The sequence below is a fragment of the Brachyhypopomus gauderio genome, chromosome 2, assembly GCF_052324685.1.
Source record: "Brachyhypopomus gauderio isolate BG-103 chromosome 2, BGAUD_0.2, whole genome shotgun sequence".
NCBI classification, from domain to species: Eukaryota; Metazoa; Chordata; class Actinopteri; order Gymnotiformes; family Hypopomidae; genus Brachyhypopomus; species Brachyhypopomus gauderio.
Genome location: NC_135212.1, coordinates 5,558,030 through 5,581,711, shown reverse-complemented (window position 1 = coordinate 5,581,711; position 23,682 = coordinate 5,558,030). Strand labels below are relative to the sequence as shown.

The 23,682-nt window shown below is 44.9% G+C and overlaps 1 protein-coding gene across 4 annotated transcripts; it reads right to left on the bottom strand.

Moving 5' to 3' along the window:
• Nucleotides 1–20: 20 nt before the first annotated feature.
• Nucleotides 21–22,944, bottom strand: ciita (class II, major histocompatibility complex, transactivator). Of its 4 annotated transcripts, none has more exons than XM_076983751.1 (20): nucleotides 22,116–22,932; nucleotides 20,764–20,808; nucleotides 20,557–20,622; nucleotides 20,418–20,453; nucleotides 20,090–20,155; nucleotides 18,130–18,192; nucleotides 17,790–17,966; nucleotides 17,615–17,689; nucleotides 17,478–17,531; nucleotides 17,113–17,190; nucleotides 16,838–16,915; nucleotides 15,039–16,719; nucleotides 14,497–14,676; nucleotides 14,310–14,375; nucleotides 13,545–13,625; nucleotides 2,781–2,864; nucleotides 2,575–2,658; nucleotides 2,358–2,441; nucleotides 760–843; nucleotides 21–283 (listed from the first exon to the last, which is right to left on the bottom strand). In XM_076983751.1, exons 1-20 carry the CDS (start codon nucleotides 22,399–22,401, stop codon nucleotides 205–207), a joined length of 3,447 nt encoding a protein of 1,148 aa, XP_076839866.1. In that variant the 5' UTR covers nucleotides 22,402–22,932; the 3' UTR covers nucleotides 21–204. The 4 variants fall into 4 exon arrangements, 3 of the variants coding, with proteins under 3 accessions (XP_076839866.1, XP_076839875.1, XP_076839885.1); XM_076983760.1 differs by having other exon boundaries at nucleotides 18,130–18,189; nucleotides 22,116–22,931; XM_076983770.1 differs by lacking the exon at nucleotides 22,116–22,932 and adding an exon at nucleotides 21,149–21,549.
• Nucleotides 22,945–23,682: the final 738 nt, after the last annotated feature.

Genomic DNA, 23,682 nt, shown 5'->3' with positions numbered 1-23,682 from the left:
TTAAAACACTTAACACCGTACAAAATTCATCATTTGTTTATTTTAAAAATGTTTTTCTTTTTTTAGTTGTGCATTTGTATAGAAAAATCAGTATTACAGAAATACAGAAACTCAGTAATGAAACATTTAGTGTCTTAGCCATGACAACTGCATTGTAGTATTAGACAGCGAGAGAGAGAGAGAGACACACACACATACACACATTTACTGCATAGCCCTTATCCTTGAGTCTTGATGATGAAGATGCTCAAAAAGCCCATAGGGGATACAACCATTCCACATTCTAAGAAGAAAGAAAGGAAGAGCATTGTTAAGGCAGCCATCTTGGAAGACTGCAGATGGCCACAACGTGCCCCTCTTCAATTACAGTCTTATCATAATTGCATCATGCTCCATTGATTGTAATAAAGGGAAACCTTTTTAAAGCCTAAACCTGCACAATGCCATATTGCATTATGCCATACTGCAGACCTGACAACAAACAATTTAGTTATAACTAAAGAAGCTGGATATGTAGTAGCTGGAACTGAATGTAAAAGCCACACTAACACAAACTATATGAAGACCTATTAGACAAGCTGAATAGTTTTTGCCTAGCATAGTAAGTAATTATGCCGTGTTTCATGGAGCCACGTTTGTAAAAGTAAACAATGTTCTGATAAACAGCTTTAAATGATTTTCTTGGTTGGCGTAAGACTTATGCGCTGGAATGTAACATTAATGTTTTAACTGTTAATAATGTGAGTGTCAGTTACTTACTGAAGAGACTTGATGCTTGGGGAGCTTCTTAAGGCGTTACTCAGCTTCTGGGCGCCGATATCTGTAAACTTGTTGTACCTCACACTGTTGGGTGCAGAAGAGAAGATTTTTTTCATACAGCACAAGGACACTCTTGTAAATTGCAGGATTAGAAGTACTATACATTTGTACTGGATAGCAGGATACAAGTTTATGTGGAGGCTATCATCATGCCATCATGCTATCAATTTACAGAAGTCCTTACAGGGTTTATTGTTTTTAATTTGTTAATCTCAGGTTTCAAGGAAAAAGAAGCAGAAAGACTGGTCTGGAGAAAACTGAGGTATCTTCAGTAGATATCATGGTGTGAACAAAATGTGTCTTCACACAACTATTTCATACCCATAGATATATTTCAAGTCTGTGTATAGACGTTCATATGGCCTCATTAGAGACACTTAATGCTTCACTCTGTTCACATCATGTGTCACTCAGTCTTTTAATTAGTAACACTGCATGACCCTTGTGATGCGATATGGCATTTGACCTTTAGTTAGAGATTCGTTCATGTAAACAGTCTTCACTCGCGCACACACACATGCATTAATAATTTTTTCACATAATCGCATAGCCTATATTTGAGAAACAGCCTACCATGTCCAATTTTACGTTACGGCAAAATACAAGTTAAAATCACAGTTATTAGCTAACAATCGATAAGACTCATTTCGGCTCAACCTGGAGATCTAGGTTACAGGGTTGCCAACTCTCACGCAATGAGAGTGAGACACACGCATTTGACTGTCTTCACATGCCATACATCCGATTTCTCACACTGAAAAAATCTAGTTTATTTATCTCTGATCTACATCTATGATTCAATGAGTTACTAGTTCGCTCTGGCGCCAACCACTGGTGATCGATCTCTTTAGGCGCAGCATAGAGGAAACATATAATAATTTTATTATAAATTATATGTAAATATAAATAATTTAATTAAGTTTGCTTTACAGCACATACACGTTTGGAAACGGAACGAGTGTTTCAAACTTAGTTATTGTCAACACTCCAAATGTATTTCACTCACAATGTAGATTTTTCTGCTTAGTTGTCTCTAACATTATTTCATGGCATGTTGCATTTATTAGTTATTGAAATGATTCACTCGAAAGGGACACGTTGAAAGTGTTTCGCTTTAGTACAGTTTCGTGCGTTAAAGATTCGATTACCACAGTAAATCCCTTACCGTTGTGCCTTAGGTAAGTGTAATGTGTGCTGGCAGTATCTTTATGTAACTTAGATAGGTCAATTTAGTAAAGGGGGAATCTTCTCTTACTTAATCGAAAAGGAAAGGATTTAGGAATAATTTAGGAAGGATTTTAGTCTTGTGGCAATAGGATCCCATAAGACTTTGAGGTGGTTTTAGGCAGTAGGATCTTGGAAGAAATGTTGGCCACAGTATTAATTTTAACTTTAAAAAACACGACATGGCATGTTTATACTTTCCCCTTCGTTGGGTAGTGAAGATTCCTTTCTTGTTTTATAAGCGGCGTCTGATAGAGTGGTCGATGCATGTAAACAAATAAAGTTTTATGCAGAATATAAAGAACTGGACTTACTCCAGGTCCAGAAGGGACTGCATGGCTGGTAAAACCAGGGCCAAGTTTTCAGCTCCAACATCTGCTATCTCATTTACATAGAGACTAATGGATGTGATGATGATGCAAGCGAGAAGAGAGAAAAAATTAGTGCTTCTTCACTCAGTCATATGTTGACATCCAGAAACTACAGTTACAGTTCATAGTTCACCGGAGCAATTATTTGAAAAGGGTCTACCTAAGACTTTGTAGTGAGGAGACGTCTGATAGAGCCTGGGCCAGTTTCTTCAAACCAGCATCTCCAATGGAGTTCTGTGACAGACTGGTGGGAGAATGGAAGATGGAGACTATGGTAAACCGGGCTCCTGCTTCAGTATCAGCTGCCTTAAATGTCGAGTGTAAGACTTTTTGAAATGTTGTGAATAACCATCAGTGGGAACTCACTTCAGCATCTTCAGGGATGTTAAAGATGGCAGGACACACGCCAGCCTTTCTGCACCAGAGTCTCCTATTTTGTTGTTCTCCAGACTAGAAAGCAGCATTTTGAAAAGCTGTTAAAACAGTCTGTAGTAGCTAGTCTTAGTAATGAAAACTCACACCATAGAAGTATTTCCAGAAAAATAAACCTGTTTTTTTTCTCCTGTTGAATAGTTTCTAAAAGTGTTCCATAAACTGTGTTACAAAAGTACTGCCAATATATTTCATACTGTGGCCATAACTACATTGCAACTGTAATCCTCTACAAGTGAAATATGTTATTTAAACCATTCCCTATGCAAAATGTTAAGTGTTCATTTGTGCTGAAATTTGTAAGCTAAAAATTAAGCATCTAAATTCAAATACACCACTGTGATCAAATACCCCATTGTGATCAAATACACCACTGTGTTCAAATACCCCATTTTGATCAAATACCCCATTGTGATCAAATACACCACTGTGTTCAACTACCCCATTGTGATCAAATACCCCATTGTGATCAAATGCACCACTGTGTTCAAATACCCCATTGTGATCAAATACACCATTGTGTTTAAATACCCCATATTGATCAAATACACCACTGTGTTCAAATACCCCATTGTGATCAAATACCCCATTGTGATCAAATGCACCACTGTGTTTAAATACCCCATTGTGATCAAATACACCATTGTGTTCAAATACCCCATTGTGTTCAAATACACCACTGTGTTCAAATACCCCATTGTGATCAAATACACCAGTGTTCAAATACCCCATTGTGATCAAATACACCACTGTGTTCAAATACCCCATTGTGATCAAATACACCATTGTGATCAAATACACCACTGTGTTCAAATACCCCATTGTGATCAAATACACCATTGTACATTAAGTTATTTAAGATGTTGGTGGCGTGGTACTGTTTACCAGAGGGGAGTTTAAGAAACCAAACAGTACTCAAAATTTATGGGCACTATTGTGTTTTTGTCAGTTCAGTTTTTGAGCCTCTTGTCAAGATTCAAGCCTTAGCCTGTCTTTCTGCTAAGAATATCCCATGTAGTCTCGCCTTTAGGGGGAGGCGGAGCTGAACCACACAATTATAGATCAGGTTATGCTTTTGATGGTGAATCCAAACAGCTGAGAAAGAACCAGGCCAGAGACGTTGAGTTTCGGTGACAATTTTCTTTGATGATGGTTGTGTTTGTCTCCTGCTTGAGGTCTGTGCAGTTGCTGGCACTTTGGAATTTGGACTCCAATGTTTTCCAATTTAAAATTGGAACTCCACCCCATGTTCTACTCAGTTATTGATTTCTAGGAGAGAATGGAGGGGTGTGTTCTAGGAGAGAATGGAGGGGCGTGTTCTAGGAGAGAATGGAGGGGTGTGTTCTAAGAGAGAATGGAGGGGTGTGTTCTAGGAGAGAATGGAGGGGCGTGTTCTAGGAGAGAATGGAGGGGTGTGTTCTAGGAGAGAATGGAGGGGCGTGTTCTAGGAGAGAATGGAGGGGCGTGTTCTAGGAGAGAATGGAGGGGCGTGTTCTAGGAGAGAATGGAGGGGCGTGTTCTAGGAGAGAATGGAGGGGCGTGTTCTAGGAGAGAATGGAGGGGTGTGTTCTAGGAGAGAATGGAGGGGTGTGTTCTAGGAGAGAATGGAGGGGTGTGTTCTAGGAGAGAATGGAGGGGCGTGTTCTAGGAGAGAATGGAGGGGTGTGTTCTAAGAGAGAATGGAGGGGTGTGTTCTTAGAGAGAATGGAGGGGTGTGTTCTAGGAGAGAATGGAGGGGTGTGTTCTAGGAGAGAATGGAGGGGCGTGTTCTAGGAGAGAATGGAGGGGTGTGTTCTAAGAGAGAATGGAGGGGTGTGTTCTAAGAGAGAATGGAGGGGTGTGTTCTAGGAGAGAATGGAGGGGCGTGTTCTAGGAGAGAATGGAGGGGTGTGTTCTAGGAGAGAATGGAGGGGCGTGTTCTAGGAGAGAATGGAGGGGTGTGTTCTAAGAGAGAATGGAGGGGTGTGTTCTAGGAGAGAATGGAGGGGTGTGTTCTAGGAGAGAATGGAGGGGTGTGTTCTAGGAGAGAATGGAGGGGCGTGTTCTAGGAGAGAATGGAGGGGCGTGTTCTAGGAGAGAATGGAGGGGCGTGTTCTAGGAGAGAATGGAGGGGCGTGTTCTAGGAGAGAATGGAGGGGCGTGTTCTAGGAGAGAATGGAGGGGCGTGTTCTAGGAGAGAATGGAGGGGCGTGTTCTAGGAGAGAATGGAGGGGTGTGTTCTAGGAGAGAATGGAGGGGTGTGTTCTAGGAGAGAATGGAGGGGCGTGTTCTAGGAGAGAATGGAGGGGCGTGTTCTAGGAGAGAATGGAGGGGTGTGTTCTAAGAGAGAATGGAGGGGTGTGTTCTAGGAGAGAATGGAGGGGTGTGTTCTAGGAGAGAATGGAGGGGCGTGTTCTAGGAGAGAATGGAGGGGTGTGTTCTAAGAGAGAATGGAGGGGTGTGTTCTAAGAGAGAATGGAGGGGTGTGTTCTAGGAGAGAATGGAGGGGCGTGTTCTAGGAGAGAATGGAGGGGTGTGTTCTAGGAGAGAATGGAGGGGCGTGTTCTAGGAGAGAATGGAGGGGCGTGTTCTAAGAGAGAATGGAGGGGTGTGTTCTAAGAGAGAATGGAGGGGTGTGTTCTAGGAGAGAATGGAGGGGCGTGTTCTAGGAGAGAATGGAGGGGTGTGTTCTAGGAGAGAAAGGAGGGGTGTGTTCTAAGAGAACGGAAGTGTGTGTTCTAGGAGAGAATGGAGGGGTGTGTTCTAAGAGAGAACGGAGGGGTGTGTTCTAGGAGAGAATGGAGGGGCGTGTTCTAAGAGAGAATGGAGGGGTGTGTTCTAAGAGAGAATGGAGGGGTGTGTTCTAGGAGAGAATGGAGGGGTGTGTTCTAAGAGAACGGAAGTGTGTGTTCTAGGAGAGAATGGAGGGGTGTGTTCTAAGAGAGAATGGAGGGGTGTGTTCTAGGAGAGAATGGAGGGGTGTGTTCTAGGAGAGAAAGGAGGGGTGTGTTCTAAGAGAACGGAAGTGTGTGTTCTAGGAGAGAATGGAGGGGTGTGTTCTAAGAGAGAACGGAGGGGTGTGTTCTAGGAGAGAATGGAGGGGCGTGTTCTAAGAGAGAATGGAGGGGTGTGTTCTAAGAGAGAATGGAGGGGTGTGTTCTAAGAGAGAATGGAGGGGTGTGTTCTAGGAGAGAATGGAGGGGTGTGTTCTAAGAGAACGGAAGTGTGTGTTCTAGGAGAGAATGGAGGGGTGTGTTCTAAGAGAGAATGGAGGGGTGTGTTCTAAGAGAGAATGGAGGGGTTTGTTCTAGGAGAGAATGGAGGGGTGTGTTCTAAGAGAGAATGGAGGGGTGTGTTCTAAGAGAGAATGGAAGGGTGTGTTCTAAGAGAGAACGGAGGGGTGTGTTCTAAGAGAGAATGGAGGGGTGTGTTCTAGGAGAGAATGGAGGGGTGTGTTCTAAGAGAGAATGGAGGGGTGTGTTCTTGAGAGACTGGAGGGGCGTGTTCTAGGAGAGAACGGAGGGGTGTGTTCTAAGAGAGAATGGAAGGGTGTGTTCTAAGAGAGAACGGAGGGGTGTGTTCTAAGAGAGAATGGAAGGGTGTGTTCTAAGAGAGAATGGAGGGGTGTGTTCTAGGAGAGAATGGAGGGGCGTGTTCTAGGAGAGAATGGAGGGGTGTGTTCTAGGAGAGAATGGAGGGGCGTGTTCTAAGAGAGAATGGAAGGGTGTGTTCTAAGAGAACGGAGGGGTGTGTTCTAAGAGAGAACAGAAGGGTGTGTTCTAAGAGAGAACGGAGGGGTGTGTTCTAGGAGAGAATGGAGGGGCGTGTTCTAGGAGAGAATGGAGGGGTGTGTTCTAGGAGAGAATGGAGGGGCGTGTTCTAGGAGAGAATGGAGGGGTGTGTTCTAAGAGAGAATGGAGGGGTGTGTTCTAGGAGAGAATGGAGGGGTGTGTTCTAGGAGAGAAAGGAGGGGTGTGTTCTAAGAGAACGGAAGTGTGTGTTCTAGGAGAGAATGGAGGGGTGTGTTCTAAGAGAGAACGGAGGGGTGTGTTCTAGGAGAGAATGGAGGGGCGTGTTCTAAGAGAGAATGGAGGGGTGTGTTCTAAGAGAGAATGGAGGGGTGTGTTCTAAGAGAGAATGGAGGGGTGTGTTCTAAGAGAGAATGGAGGGGTGTGTTCTAGGAGAGAATGGAGGGGTGTGTTCTAAGAGAACGGAAGTGTGTGTTCTAGGAGAGAATGGAGGGGTGTGTTCTAGGAGAGAATGGAGGGGTGTGTTCTAAGAGAGAATGGAGGGGTGTGTTCTAAGAGAGAATGGAGGGGTTTGTTCTAGGAGAGAATGGAGGGGTGTGTTCTAAGAAAGAATGGAGGGGTGTGTTCTAAGAGAGAATGGAAGGGTGTGTTCTAAGAGAGAATGGAGGGGTGTGTTTTAAGAGAGAACTGAGGGGTGTGTTCTAGGAGAGAACGGAGGGGTGTGTTCTAAGAGAGAATGGAAGGGTGTGTTCTAAGAGAGAACGGAGGGGTGTGTTCTAGAAGAGAATAGAGGGGTGTGTTCTAGGAGAGAATGGAGGGGTGTGTTCTAGGAGAGAATGGAGGGGTGTGTTCTAAGAGAGAACGGAGGGGTGTGTTCTAGGAGAGAACGGAGGGGTGTGTTCTAAGAGAGAATGGAAGGGTGTGTTCTAAGAGAGAACGGAGGGGTGTGTTCTAGGAGAGAATAGAGGGGTGTGTTCTAGGAGAGAATGGAGGGGTGTGTTCTAAGAGAGAATGGAGGGGTGTGTTCTAAGAGAGAACGGAGGGGCGTGTTCTAAGAGAGAATGGAGGGGTGTGTTCTAGGAGAGAACGGAGGGGTGTGTTCTAAGAGAGAATGGAAGGGTGTGTTCTAAGAGAGAATGGAGGGGTGTGTTCTAGGAGAGAATGGAGGGGCGTGTTCTAGGAGAGAATGGAGGGGTGTGTTCTAGGAGAGAATGGAGGGGCGTGTTCTAACAGAGAATGGAAGGGTGTGTTCTAAGAGAACGGAGGGGTGTGTTCTAAGAGAGAACGGAAGGGTGTGTTCTAAGAGAGAATGGAGGGGTGTGTTCTAGGAGAGAATGGAGGGGCATGTTCTAGGAGAGAATGGAGGGGTGTGTTCTAGGAGAGAATGGAGGGGCGTGTTCTAGGAGAGAATGGAGGGGTGTGTTCTAAGAGAGAATGGAGGGGTGTGTTCTAGGAGAGAATGGAGGGGTGTGTTCTAGGAGAGAAAGGAGGGGTGTGTTCTAAGAGAACGGAAGTGTGTGTTCTAGGAGAGAATGGAGGGGTGTGTTCTAAGAGAGAACGGAGGGGTGTGTTCTAGGAGAGAATGGAGGGGCGTGTTCTAAGAGAGAATGGAGGGGTGTGTTCTAAGAGAGAATGGAGGGGTGTGTTCTAAGAGAGAATGGAGGGGTGTGTTCTAGGAGAGAATGGAGGGGTGTGTTCTAAGAGAACGGAAGTGTGTGTTCTAGGAGAGAATGGAGGGGTGTGTTCTAGGAGAGAATGGAGGGGTGTGTTCTAAGAGAGAATGGAGGGGTGTGTTCTAAGAGAGAATGGAGGGGTTTGTTCTAGGAGAGAATGGAGGGGTGTGTTCTAAGAGAGAATGGAGGGGTGTGTTCTAAGAGAGAATGGAAGGGTGTGTTCTAAGAGAGAATGGAGGGGTGTGTTTTAAGAGAGAACTGAGGGGTGTGTTCTAGGAGAGAACGGAGGGGTGTGTTCTAAGAGAGAATGGAAGGGTGTGTTCTAAGAGAGAACGGAGGGGTGTGTTCTAGGAGAGAATAGAGGGGTGTGTTCTAGGAGAGAATGGAGGGGTGTGTTCTAGGAGAGAAAGGAGGGGTGTGTTCTAAGAGAACGGAAGTGTGTGTTCTAGGAGAGAATGGAGGGGTGTGTTCTAAGAGAGAACGGAGGGGTGTGTTCTAGGAGAGAATGGAGGGGCGTGTTCTAAGAGAGAATGGAGGGGTGTGTTCTAAGAGAGAATGGAGGGGTGTGTTCTAAGAGAGAATGGAGGGGTGTGTTCTAGGAGAGAATGGAGGGGTGTGTTCTAAGAGAACGGAAGTGTGTGTTCTAGGAGAGAATGGAGGGGTGTGTTCTAGGAGAGAATGGAGGGGTGTGTTCTAAGAGAGAATGGAGGGGTGTGTTCTAAGAGAGAATGGAGGGGTTTGTTCTAGGAGAGAATGGAGGGGTGTGTTCTAAGAGAGAATGGAGGGGTGTGTTCTAAGAGAGAATGGAAGGGTGTGTTCTAAGAGAGAATGGAGGGGTGTGTTTTAAGAGAGAACTGAGGGGTGTGTTCTAGGAGAGAACGGAGGGGTGTGTTCTAAGAGAGAATGGAAGGGTGTGTTCTAAGAGAGAACGGAGGGGTGTGTTCTAGGAGAGAATAGAGGGGTGTGTTCTAGGAGAGAATGGAGGGGTGTGTTCTAGGAGAGAATGGAGGGGTGTGTTCTAAGAGAGAATGGAGGGGTGTGTTCTAGGAGAGAACGGAGGGGTGTGTTCTAAGAGAGAATGGAAGGGTGTGTTCTAAGAGAGAACGGAGGGGTGTGTTCTAGGAGAGAATAGAGGGGTGTGTTCTAGGAGAGAATGGAGGGGTGTGTTCTAAGAGAGAATGGAGGGGTGTGTTCTAAGAGAGAATGGAGGGGCGTGTTCTAAGAGAGAATGGAGGGGTGTGTTCTAGGAGAGACTGGAGGGGTGTGTTCTAGAAGAGAATGGAGGGGTGTGTTCTAGGAGAGAACGGAGGGGTGTGTTCTAAGAGAGAACGGAGGGGTGTGTTCTAGGAGAGAACGGAGGGGTGTGTTCTAAGAGAGAATGGAAGGGTGTGTTCTAAGAGAGAACGGAGGGGTGTGTTCTAGGAGAGAATAGAGGGGTGTGTTCTAGGAGAGAATGGAGGGGTGTGTTCTAAGAGAGAATGGAGGGGTGTGTTCTAAGAGAGAACGGAGGGGCGTGTTCTAAGAGAGAATGGAGGGGTGTGTTCTAGGAGAGAACGGAGGGGTGTGTTCTAAGAGAGAATGGAAGGGTGTGTTCTAAGAGAGAATGGAGGGGTGTGTTCTAGGAGAGAATGGAGGGGCGTGTTCTAGGAGAGAATGGAGGGGCGTGTTCTAACAGAGAATGGAAGGGTGTGTTCTAAGAGAACGGAGGGGTGTGTTCTAAGAGAGAACGGAAGGGTGTGTTCTAAGAGAGAATGGAGGGGTGTGTTCTAGGAGAGAATGGAGGGGCATGTTCTAGGAGAGAATGGAGGGGTGTGTTCTAGGAGAGAATGGAGGGGCGTGTTCTAGGAGAGAATGGAGGGGTGTGTTCTAAGAGAGAATGGAGGGGTGTGTTCTAGGAGAGAATGGAGGGGTGTGTTCTAGGAGAGAAAGGAGGGGTGTGTTCTAAGAGAACGGAAGTGTGTGTTCTAGGAGAGAATGGAGGGGTGTGTTCTAAGAGAGAACGGAGGGGTGTGTTCTAGGAGAGAATGGAGGGGCGTGTTCTAAGAGAGAATGGAGGGGTGTGTTCTAAGAGAGAATGGAGGGGTGTGTTCTAAGAGAGAATGGAGGGGTGTGTTCTAGGAGAGAATGGAGGGGTGTGTTCTAAGAGAACGGAAGTGTGTGTTCTAGGAGAGAATGGAGGGGTGTGTTCTAGGAGAGAATGGAGGGGTGTGTTCTAAGAGAGAATGGAGGGGTGTGTTCTAAGAGAGAATGGAGGGGTTTGTTCTAGGAGAGAATGGAGGGGTGTGTTCTAAGAGAGAATGGAGGGGTGTGTTCTAAGAGAGAATGGAGGGGCGTGTTCTAAGAGAGAATGGAGGGGTGTGTTCTAAGAGAGAATGGAGGGGTGTGTTCTAAGAGAATGGAGGGGTGTGTTCTAGGAGAGAATGGAGGGGTGTGTTCTAAGAGAACGGAAGTGTGTGTTCTAGGAGAGAATGGAGGGGTGTGTTCTAGGAGAGAATGGAGGGGTGTGTTCTAAGAGAGAATGGAGGGGTGTGTTCTAAGAGAGAATGGAGGGGTTTGTTCTAGGAGAGAATGGAGGGGTGTGTTCTAAGAGAGAATGGAGGGGTGTGTTCTAAGAGAGAATGGAAGGGTGTGTTCTAAGAGAGAATGGAGGGGTGTGTTTTAAGAGAGAACTGAGGGGTGTGTTCTAGGAGAGAACGGAGGGGTGTGTTCTAAGAGAGAATGGAAGGGTGTGTTCTAAGAGAGAACGGAGGGGTGTGTTCTAGGAGAGAATAGAGGGGTGTGTTCTAGGAGAGAATGGAGGGGTGTGTTCTAGGAGAGAATGGAGGGGTGTGTTCTAAGAGAGAATGGAGGGGTGTGTTCTAGGAGAGAACGGAGGGGTGTGTTCTAAGAGAGAATGGAAGGGTGTGTTCTAAGAGAGAACGGAGGGGTGTGTTCTAGGAGAGAATAGAGGGGTGTGTTCTAGGAGAGAATGGAGGGGTGTGTTCTAAGAGAGAATGGAGGGGTGTGTTCTAAGAGAGAATGGAGGGGCGTGTTCTAAGAGAGAATGGAGGGGTGTGTTCTAGGAGAGACTGGAGGGGTGTGTTCTAGAAGAGAATGGAGGGGTGTGTTCTAGGAGAGAACGGAGGGGTGTGTTCTAGGAGAGAATGGAGGGGTGTGTTCTAGGAGAGAATGGAGGGGTGTGTTCTAGGAGAGAACGGAGGGGTGTGTTCTAGGAGAGAACGGAGGGGTGTGTTCTAGGAGAGAACGGAGGGGTGTGTTCTAAGAGAGAACGGAGGGGTGTGTTCTAAGAGAGAACGGAGGGGTGTGTTCTAGAGAACGGAGGGGTGTGTTCTAGGAGAGAACAGAGGGGTGTGTTCTAGGAGAGAACGGAGGGGTGTGTTCTAAGAGAGAATGGAGGGGTGTGTTCTAAGAGAGAATGGAGGGGTGTGTTCTAAGAGAGAATGGAGGGGTGTGTTCTAGGAGAGAATGGAGGAGTGTGTTCTAAGAGAGAATGGAAGGGTGTGTTCTAAGAGGGAACGGAGGGGTGTGTTCTAGGAGAGAATAGAGGGGTGTGTTCTAGGAGAGAATGGAGGGGTGTGTTCTAGGAGAGAATGGAGGGGTGTGTTCTAAGAGAGAATGGAGGGGTGTGTTCTAGGAGAGAACGGAGGGGTGTGTTCTAAGAGAGAATGGAAGGGTGTGTTCTAAGAGAGAACGGAGGGGTGTGTTCTCGGAGAGAATAGAGGGGTGTGTTCTAGGAGAGAATGGAGGGGTGTGTTCTAAGAGAGAATGGAGGGTTGTGTTCTAGGACAGAATGGAGGGGCGTGTTCTAAGAGAGAATGGATGGGTGTGTTCTAGGAGAGAATGGAGGGGTGTGTTCTAGGAGAGAATGGAGGGGTGTGTTCTAGGAGAGAATGGAGGGGTGTGTTCTAGGAGAGAACGGAGGGGTGTGTTCTAGGAGAGAACGGAGGGGTGTGTTCTAGGAGAGAATGGAGGGGTGTGTTCTAGGAGAGAACGGAGGGGTGTGTTCTAGGAGAGAACGGAGGGGTGTGTTCTAAGAGAGAATGGAGGGGTGTGTTCTAAGAGAGAATGGAGGGGTGTGTTCTAGGAGAGAATGGAGGGGTGTGTTCTAAGAGAGAATGGAGGGGTGTGTTCTAAGAGAGAACTGAGGGGTGTGTTCTAGGAGAGAACGGAGGGGTGTGTTCTAAGAGAGAACGGAGGGGTGTGTTCTAAGAGAGAACGGAGGGGTGTGTTCTAAGAGAGAACGGAGGGGTGTGTTCTAGGAGAGAACGGAGGGGTGTGTTCTAAGAGAGAACGGAGGGGTGTGTTCTAAGAGAGAATGGAGGGGTGTGTTCTAAGAGAGAATGGAGGGGTGTGTTCTAGGAGAGAATGGAGGAGTGTGTTCTAGGAGAGAATGGAGGGGTGTGTTCTAAGAGAGAATGGAGGGGTGTGTTCTAAGAGAGAATGGAGGGGCGTGTTCTAGGAGAGAATGGAGGGGTGTGTTCTAGGAGAGAATGGAGGGGTGTGTTCTAAGAGAGAACGGAGGGGTGTGTTCTAAGAGAGAATGGAGGGGTGTGTTCTAAGAGAGAATGGAGGGGTGTGTTCTAGGAGAGAATGGAGGGGTGTGTTCTAAGAGAACGGAAGTGTGTGTTCTAGGACAGAATGGAGGGGTGTGTTCTAAGAGAGAATGGAGGGGTGTGTTCTAAGAGAGAATGGAGGGGTGTGTTCTAAGAGAGAATGGAGGGGTTTGTTCTAGGAGAGAATGGAGGGGTGTGTTCTAAGAGAGAATGGAGGGGTGTGTTCTAAGAGAGAATGGAATGGTGTGTTCTAAGAGAGAACGGAGGGGTGTGTTCTAAGAGAGAATGGAGGGGTGTGTTCTAGGAGAGAATGGAGGGGTGTGTTCTAGGAGAGAATGGAGGGGTGTGTTCTAGGAGAGAACGGAGGGGTGTGTTCTAGGAGAGAATGGAGGGGTGTGTTCTAGAAGAGAACGGAGGGGTGTGTTCTAGGGGTAAACTGAAGGGTGTGTTCTAGGCCTAAATATTGTCCTACTGATAAGTATGTACAGTAAATGCAATACTTGGTCAGGCTTTTCTACTACTGATTGTTTCCATCACTGATTGTGAAATAATTCCAGATAGCACATTTTGACTTTCTGCTCATTAGCGCAGCAATGTGCTCTAGACACATTGTATTGCATGTGGGTATCGGAGCCTCATTTGCGTTAAAGAATGAACGTGGTATCGGACAAATACCAGTATCGGTATTCAGGCATCTTAAGCTTTCGAGTGTGAGCTGGGGGTGTTTAGGAGAGCACAGCTTACTCTAAATGCTGGAGAGACTGCAGTGCAGGCAGGAGCTCAACGAGGCGGCGGAAAACCTCCGGGCCATTCTGAGGGCCCAGCCTTCCTCACGGAAAAACACAAGACAAATTCAATCAGCTCTGAATTCTCGGGCTGTTCCCTTGCAATGCAAAACAATCCACGGAAATCGTTTTCCACGCTAGCCACGGGAATCCTTTAAGTTAAATCGTGCTGAGTTAAAAAAAAATCTAAATACTTTCACAGAAACAAACAGCAACTGGAGGGAGGATTGTAATTGGCACGGTGAAAAGGAAAAACCGTGTTGATGGAAAAATGTGTTTCGCTTTTGCCTTACCCAGTGGTAGTAACTGGGTGTTGCCACAATTAGATTGTAAAAACAGCTGTTGTGTTAGCTAACCAAAATACCAGGTCAGAGTTCATATATGTGTAATGTTAAAACTACAGCCAGAACTAAATCTGTGCAAGTTTGTTTTCATTGAGTGCTACTTTTTGCCTTACAATAATCAGAATGCACACAGCCCTTTGAGTAGTTCAGATGAAAACATAATTTAAAAAAAATTAACATAAGACCATCTTGCGTAATATCCATTTGATCAGGTAGCTTTTAGAAGCTTCTAGATTTTACAGTATCTCTGCTGTAACTGAAAAATCAGTACAACTCCCCATCAACTGGATTAATTTTAACTTTGAAGGGGTGATTTCTTCTAGGGGTACATTTTACATTAAACACAGTGAATTGTCTGGGTGGGGGAAGGAAAACCTCACTCGAAGTCCAGCTTGTGAAGATGTCTCACTGCTGGAACGCCCTCCTCCAGAGCGGACGCAGCCCCACTGAAACACAAAGTGCACAATGCATCACGATAGTCTCAAAGCCGTCACAAACGTAATTACACCGCACGTACCATTCAGAGCGACAAGAAATGAGGCCACGATGAATGTCCAGTTGCCTCACCCTGATGGCAGCTTCTTCTCTGTGTGGATTTGAACGAGGAGGGCCAGGTTCTCTACGTGGCACTCTTGTGATGCCTTGAATGGCTCTATAGTGAATTTGTGGATGCTGCTTTTCAAACGTAATTCATCGCCACTGCAGTGCAAGTCTTCCCACAGGTCCACTGTGTCCAAAGTCGACGCCCTGATGAATACAAACACATGCACATAAACGTGTAAAATGACAAAATGTGAGATTACAGGTTACCTCATTCATAAGAGGTTTACTTGGATAATAGTTACACAATTAAAAAGTCTTGCTTTTTAAGAACCAATATATGAAGGGGTTTGTGTCCATTACACACAATTATTTTTGTTCAAATTTTGAGGTTTTAAACAACAGCATTTCAAAACAGCAAGAGTGAAACTTCATATTTTGTTGGATTTTTCCAACCTGATTGTTCATATTTTTTAGCAAATAAGGAACATTTACACTGAATAGAAATAATAAGATCTATTATTGTTCTATAGCTTAGTTATTGGACATTAAACAGTATGATTCCTCACCGGTAAGACTTGATGCAGCTCAGTGCTACCACCTCTTTGAGGCCGCCGATGGGAACACACGTGTCCTGCAGGTCGGTGGAGAACATTTGCCTGGGGCCCTTGGCGTTCCGAAGGAGGTGCTCGATGACGCACGCATCCATGAGGGAGAGCTGGGCTCCGCGAAACGACAGGTCGTCTGGAAGCTTCTTGACCAGGAGCTTAGCCAGCCTGGCGCTCCTGGTCTCGTACACGCAGTGAAAGAGCTCCACCAGCTTGCTGGGAGTCAGCTCGGCCGGTTTCAGGCTCTCCAGCTGGGCCTCCGCCGCCTGCCTTTTCGCCTGCGATGTGGCGGGGCCCTGCGGAAAGCCGGTGCAGAGCGGCGGGCTCTTCTGGTAGAGTAGGCCCATGATGAACCTCTGGAGAAGGTCGTGCCATTCCCCCAGAGGCTTCCTCTTGCGGTGCTGGAACACCGTCTGGGCCAGCATTGTTTTTTCGCTCTGATCTCTGGACTGCACCAAAAGCAGGGCGCCGAGGAGGTTCTGCACGAAGAGGTTGGTGAAGTAAGTGACCGGGGTCCCGTCAGACTGCTCACGTGCCACACGCGATTCGAGTATCCTGCAGCCGAGCCCACGGTCCATCAGTTCTTTAGAGATCTGTTGTTCTTGGCTTAAAAGGGAGCTCTGAGACTTGAATCCCTCCCAGGCCATATTGCACAGTTGCGTGACATCCATTTTGGATCCTCGCTCCTTAGTTTCCAGATCGAGACGCTGGTCGATCACTCCCAAGCACAAATCGGTGAGCGTCGACGGCAAGGTGTCCACGTCGTGCTGCTCCAGCAAGGAACACGTAAACGAGCACAACAAGGGAATCGAGCACATGCTGAACATGAACCTTTGACTGTTAATTTTCCTCAACGCGCTCTCTCCCCGGGAAGCGTCCGGGAAATAGTTCAACACGTACCGCTCTACGTCCGTGGGTGAGAAGGGGCACAGCTCTAAAATGCTGTCCACTTTACGCAGCAGCTGGTTTAAAACGTCTTTGGGTCGGCTGGCTATCAGGAGGGTGCACCCCGACAGGATCTTATTCAGGAAGAGACCTGAGAACAGCTGCCTGACGCTGTAGCCCTCACAAGAGGCCGAGACCGCAGGGGCCTGGAGAAGACCTTCGAGGTCCTTCATATCGTTGAAACTGTCAAACACGACGAGCACCTTCTCCGGGCACGACAGGACGTGCTGGAACAGGGCCGACGAGTCCTGGCAGCTAGGGGAGTCCGACAGGTCGAACAGCAAATTCTTCAGGCCGTATCTCGGCTGCACCAGGTCCAGAACCTTGCAGTCCAGCAGGAACATGAACTGGAACTGGGGCAGGCCCCCGTCGGACCAGTCCAGGGCCAAACGCTGGAGGAGAGTGGTCTTCCCCATGCCGGCCCTCCCAAGGACGGTAATCAAGTGCTTGGATCCAGATGCGGCATCCTTGAAGACGTGGCTCCGGTCCACCATGGCTTTCTTTCGCTCCGACTCAGACAGCACCACCAGCTCCTTCTCCAGACACTTGTTTGCATTCTTGCCAGATCTGATCACAAGCTTTCGTGGCACAAGTAGTGTGTCTATGTAGTGAGATGCCACGCCCAAGCCCGTCTGCTTTTCACTGCAGGCCTCGCTCAGGTGAGACTTCAATCGTCCAATGTAGTCCTCGACGTGCTCTGTGCGACAAAGCACGTTTTTGTGCTTGGTTAGATAAGCAGAACTGCTTGAAATGCCACTTTTTAATGTCAAGGTTTTGGACACAAAGATAATGTAACGATATTTTTTTATTCTCACTTGGTATCACTGGCTTCTTCTTGGTTCGGTGGACTGGGGGAGTAGAGTCGTCTGATGGCGTTTTATGTGGGGTGTGACCTTAAAAGAAATTAACTAATTAATTTTTAAAAAGAACAAATAAGACAAGTGGTTTTGGGCCGGTTCCCCAGATATGGATTGGGTGTAGTCATGGACAGTTGGTACAGCTAATCCTGGTACAGTTTCCTGGTACAGGTGTATCACACCGAGCTAACCTTTCAGAGGTGAGAGGGGAAGGCGGGGTGATGGGGACCAACCTTTGCTCGCCGTGTCTGATAAAGAGCTTGTAGGCTGGGCAGACATGCTGAGCTCAAGAGGGGCAACTGCACCATCAGCTGATAGAGGAGGGGGCAGATACAGCGCAAGATTAACTCATGTTACCCCATGCAAAATGGCTGTCCTAAACACTAACGGATTAAAAGGAAAATATGGTGTAAAAAGTTTGGGTTAATGATGATGTTATGACAAGGCATCTTAAACTGAAAGAAGAAACAGAGCAAAGAATTTTGATTCGTCACTCTCATGCACCGATTTTAGATTCATGAACTCAGCCTCCCTGCTCAGGTAATTTGAATGGTCTTTAAGCAAAGAAACACCCAGTAAAACAAGCTCCACCACTTACCAGGGGAAAGTGGAAATACGTGTGAAATTGGATTAAGAGACTGTGGTGGCGAAACTGTGGAATAACACAGCAAATTAGTTACTGTTACAGGCACTGGTACAAGATAATATGTGCTTGTTGTGGTGTTACTAACTCACCCAGTACGTAAGTGGGCATTATTTGGTTCATTACGGGATGATTAATAGTCTGTATGATTTGTAGTGCTGCTCCACCTAAGAGGTTAAAACACACGCGCACACAAACACCATCAGACAACCGTCAACATCGGGTTAATTGACTGCAAGTGTTCCTACGGATGTTGGGATACATTACCGCCAGGTGGCAGCAGAGACGCGCTGTCGAGGGCGGTGGTGGCGATGGCCAAAGGAATCTGTACGACGTGCGGGGGTATCGTGCGCGCGTGCAGAGGTGTCGTGCGCGCGGGGGGCTGGAAACTCCCCTCGCGACGTGCAGAGATGACGTGTGAATAATTCTCAACTGTCGGTGGGCCTGAGGCGACGAGACAGGGGGGCACTTTCGATTTAAACAAAGTACGAGTGTGAAATGAATATACGCTAAAGAAAATCTTTGTACGGCGTTTGCTGGCTCGGTCACAGTTTTTAACGGAAAAGCGCTTCTCAAAACTCCCAATGAAAGTGATTAAAGTAGTCACCTTCCGAGTCAACTTCTTTACTCAGTTTAAGGCGGGCTGGTTTCTTCGTGGGTCTTTTATCTGCTGGCGAGAACCATGCACAGTTAAAAGTCATTATTTCTTCATTTACAACACGTTTGTGTAGGCGTGAACCCCAACCGGCATCCCTGGAGCCCGGGACAGTTTGGTGGTTTCCTTGCTAAATCTGGACGTTTCAGCTCCGCCCTTATTCCTGGGCCTGGGCAGCTCTGAAGAGTCGATATAAAGATGATCCCTTACATCTGATTTAAGAAGAGTCGATAAAAGGTGATCCCTTACATCTGATTTAAGAAGAGTCAATAAAAGATGATCCCTTACATCTGGTTTAGGAAGAGTTGATAATGTGATCCCTTACATCTGATTTAAGAAGAGTCGATAAAAGATGATCCCTTACATCTGATTTAAGAAGAGTCGATAAAAGATGATCCCTTACATCTGATTTAAGAAGAGTTGATAAAAGATGATCCCTTACATCTGATTTAAGAAGAGTCGATAAAAGATGATCCCTTACATCTGATTTAAGAAGAGTTGATAAGATGATCCCTTACATCTGATTTAAGAAGAGTCGATAAAAGATGATCCCTTACATCTGATTTAAGAAGAGTTGATAATAAGATGATCCCTTACATCTGATTTAAGAAGAGTCGATAAAAGATGATCCCTTACATCTGATTTAAGAAGAGTCGATAAAAGATGATCCCTTACATTTGATTTAAGAAGAGTCGATAAAAGATGATCCCTTACATCTGATTTAAGAAGAGTTGATAAAAGATGATCCCTTACATCTGATTTAAGAAGAGTCGATGATCCCTTACATCTGATTTAAGAAGAGTTGATAATAAGACGACCCCTTACATCTGATTTAAGAAGAGTTGATAATAAGATGATCCCTTACATCTGATTTAAGAAGAGTTGATAAGATGATCCCTTACATCTGATTTAAGAAGAGTCGATAAAAGATGATCCCTTACATCTGATTTAAGAAGAGTTGATAATAAGACGATCCCTTACATCTGATTTAAGAAGAGTCGATAAAAGATGATCCCTTACATCTGATTTAAGAAGAGTTGATAATAAGACAACCCCTTACATCTGATTTAAGAAGAGTTGATAAAAGATGATCCCTTACATCTGATTTAAGAAGAGTTGATAATAAGACGATCCCTTACATCTGATTTAAGAAGAGTCGATAAAAGATGATCCCTTACATCTGATTTAAGAAGAGTTGATAATAAGACAATCCCTTACATCTGATTTAAGAAGAGTTGATAATAAGACGACCCCTTACATCTGATTTAAGAAGAGTTGATAATAAGATGATCCCTTACATCTGATTTAAGAAGAGTCGATAAAAGGTGATCCCTTACATCTGATTTAAGAAGAGTCGATAAAAGATGATCCCTTACATCTGATTTAAGAAGAGTCGATAAAAGATGATCCCTTACATCTGATTTAAGAAGAGTCGATAAAAGATGATCCCTTACATCTGATTTAGGAAGAGTTGATAAGATGATCCCTTACATCTGATTTAAGAAGAGTTGATAATATGATCCCTTACATCTGATTTAAGAAGAGTCGATAAAAGATGATCCCTTACATCTGATTTAAGAAGAGTTGATAATAAGATGATCCCTTACATCTGAATTAAGAAGAGTCGATAAAAGATGATCCCTTACATCTGATTTAAGAAGAGTTGATAATAAGACGATCCCTTACATCTGATTCAAGAAGAGTCGATAAAAGATGATCCCTTACATCTGATTTAAGAAGAGTTGATAAAAGATGATCCCTTACATCTGATTTAAGAAGAGTTGATAAAAGATGATCCCTTACATCTGATTTAAGAAGAGTCGATGATCCCTTACATCTGATTTAAGAAGAGTTGATAATAAGACGACCCCTTACATCTGATTTAAGAAGAGTTGATAAGATGATCCCTTACATCGCCGTTTTCTGGTTTGAGTTTTTCGGTCTTCACGCACCGTCGTCGGTTTATTGTCCGGTTCATCTGTTATTTAAAACAACAACAACAGCCACACACAACAGACGAAATGTAGTAAAGCTACACAGACTGCTATTGCAAATTGCTTGTTAATTAGGGAATATTTACGTTATTTTCCATCAATTACTAACATTTTCTCAAAACCTAATTGAATTAAGATACTGGACATTTAGTTTCTTTATATAATTAGTCCAATGATATGGTCACGCAATGCTTCGCTAAACATGATGGAGAATATGCTTTAACTGCGTAAACGGTCCTTACTTACCCGAGATATCAAAGACGTCGTCGGAAAAATAGAAATCTGATGTAAAACACAAACGCATGACACCAAATTATGTTTGAATCGCGCTGCTTATTAATTACACATATGTAATCTGATATTTGTATGTACGAGGACAACTGACCGAAAGACTCATCAAATCCAGGAGAGCTGAGATCAATTGAGTCAATGTAGGCCGAGAATAACGTATCTGTTATAATGGGACGAAATAGTTAGTCTAAATAAGTTCATTATTTGTTATAAGCTATTTGAAGGCGCTAAAATGATTACTTTCTATTTTATACACCATCTGGTATAAACCACCTGTTTAATATACGTTTCTGTCGCTCACCTGGAATGAGGTCGGATATACTTGGGACGGCATTTTCGTCAATTTCTACAATCATATAAGATATAAAACGAATATAAACTGATATTCTTGGTGCAATGGCAAGACACAAAGTCAGACTAAGCCCGAACACCAGCTGCACCCACGGAAACAACATACGAGTAGATACATGCAAGACATAAAACACGCACACGTTTATGCGCACATTTATGTATAAAACGAACACAACGCACAACAATAATCAATATTACACAGGTGGAAAAGCACGCGATATAACCACGAATAACACACGATTAACGGTTTTTTCTACGTTTTTAGTTTATAATAAAACATTAATGCATAAGCATCACTTAAACGGAGGCTAATTTGCAACAAGATTTAATATTACCTATATTAGAGTGCAGATCCATCCTAGCTTTGAATTGTTTTACTCCATAATACGATGTTGCACTTTATTTAAAGAAGGATTTTGTAGACGACACTTGTCCTTAGGTAACACGAGCGCAGCATTGCTTGGGTAACGCAGTCGCGAGCCTTCATCTAAAGTTTGGTTTTACTTTCACAATTTAAATTTTAGCGTGCGCGCACTCCTAACACAGGACTCTAACAATCCTTCATATTCTAAAGAAACAAATAATGCTTTTGATGCACAGACAAAACTATACATTAGCATCTTCTTGCATCGTTTCAAAGGTAATAAGACATGTTAATGAATGTTTTTATGGCTATTTTTATGGTTATCTGATGATTCTAAGTGGATGATCCAGCCACACCAGGAAGTCTGGTGAGCTCTGGCACAAGGCTAAAACCAAAACAAGTTTCCACGTGCCACACCCTCTAGCCCGCTTCTGTGTGCTGGGCATGATTTCTTGGAAAGGGCCATTTTTAAAAGAGCTGGATGCTGTGAAACCCCAAATAATCCAAAATTATACAAACCCTAATCTAAAAACTCAGAGGTTCAGAAGAGCCTTGGAGTGTTGCCTTTTTATTCTTTATCTAATCTCAGTGCCACCAGGAAATTATGCCTGCAAGTTGTAGTTAGGCAGTAGGTAAGCTCTGTTACTGCAGTATGTCCTCAAGCATGTAAACTATTTTCATGGAGGCATGTTTTAAAAAAACAAAGAAAAAAAAACTGGCAGCTATGTGAGGGTGCCTGTTCCTTTTGAGATGCGATGCCCGGTGACAACTTTTTTCCCCATGTCCTCTTCAAGGGCAGCGGTGAATATTCTGATGATTGCCGATTGGAATAGGCTACCATTTAAAACATCCCTCTATCACAGGAAACATCATTAACATGAAATACGTGCCTGACACGATATTTTTATAAGCTCTAAAAACAAAAATAGGGAACGTACCACTGGTGTCTGGCCCGGGGTCCACCTTCTCCTCACACATGGAGAAAAGGATTCCCTTACTGGCCTCCCATTTCTGCCAGATGGGAAGAGCAAGCTTCCTGGCCAGGTCATCCGCCTCAGCCGGGCTCCCTTGGTCAGAGCCGGCATCCCGAAACAGGGATCGGTAGTACTGCTCGGAGAACACCTGGGCATCCAGCAGCTGGCTGAGCAGAGAGGGGAGCAGGCCGGAACCAGCCTCCCCTAGAACCCTCCTGACCTCCGAGAGAACATCCTGGAAGGGAACCATGTTCTGGCAGTCCTGGGAGGGAAGTTCATCTCAGATCTTCACGGCTCCAAAGAGGCAGGTGCTATGTTCTGCGGAGGAGGCGGGAGCGAGAACAGTGGTGCGGGGTTCTGGGGGCCCGGACCCGGCAGCTCACCCTGCACCGTGAGCCACTGAGCGATAATCAAAGATCAGCGGCATTTCATTCTTGCCTTGCCGGTTTCACATGTGCTTTTCCCAAACAGCACCACAAAGCGATGATATATGCTGCGTAGATGAATCTGAAGAGAACAAGTTCCATCTCACTTCACTTTTTAAAACTAGGAATTCGCACAGAGAAGTAGGCGTCTCAAATCCATCCCTCCGACTGCCTGCTGGATGCTTGCTAAGTTTCTCAAGGCCACAGAGCTGATCTCAGAGCAGAGCTACACTCATCTCACAGCTATACAATTAACAATTAATGAACACCCTGAAACACCCTCCTAGATACCAGTGTGGGGGAAGAAAACAATACAAAACAAACACGAACAAGACATGTTTGTTCAGCTACAGGCAACTGGAGCAAAGACAAAACAATGTTTCAGATTTTTTTTTTTTTTGCAGTGGCGCGTTACTATAAATCACGTGACAAATCCATAGATATCAGATAAACACAGTGACTTGCTTCTATCTAAATGAACTGGACACCACATGCACGCATTTGTGAAATTTTTAGATTACATTAAATTCACATTCACTTTCTCATTTACTCATACATATCACATTTATGATCAATTCATGATTCATCAATTTATAATGTATCAATCTGTATATTATTGTTCCTAATGCAAAATAGACGTTGAAGCCATTATTAGTATAACAGCATTATTAATAGACATTATTAGCATAACAGGATTAGGCTTACACAGTGGGCATTACCAAATTAATTTCTTTTAATGGATCAGGATGATTTATTTGTTCCTCCTGATTCTCTCAAAAATACAAAGTGTAAAATTCAGTTACCCTGTTATACCTCCAAGCTGGGACCACTGTAACGGGCAGTTTAGCTTTGAACACAGGATAATGCATCTAAGGAAGCAACAGGGACATGTCTCAACAGGGACATGTCTCATGTCTTCTGTGAAGATGGCTAATCTTGTTCCTGGACTCTGCCTCATAGAACTTCATTTATAGATCTGTGTTACTGGTGGGTACTGAATTAGATGACTGAAACAACAAAGTATTTCGACAGAAACAAACTTGTAAGCTAAATCTCTTACAAAACAGTTATTATTAAGTATGGTTATTATTAAACATGAAGTTATT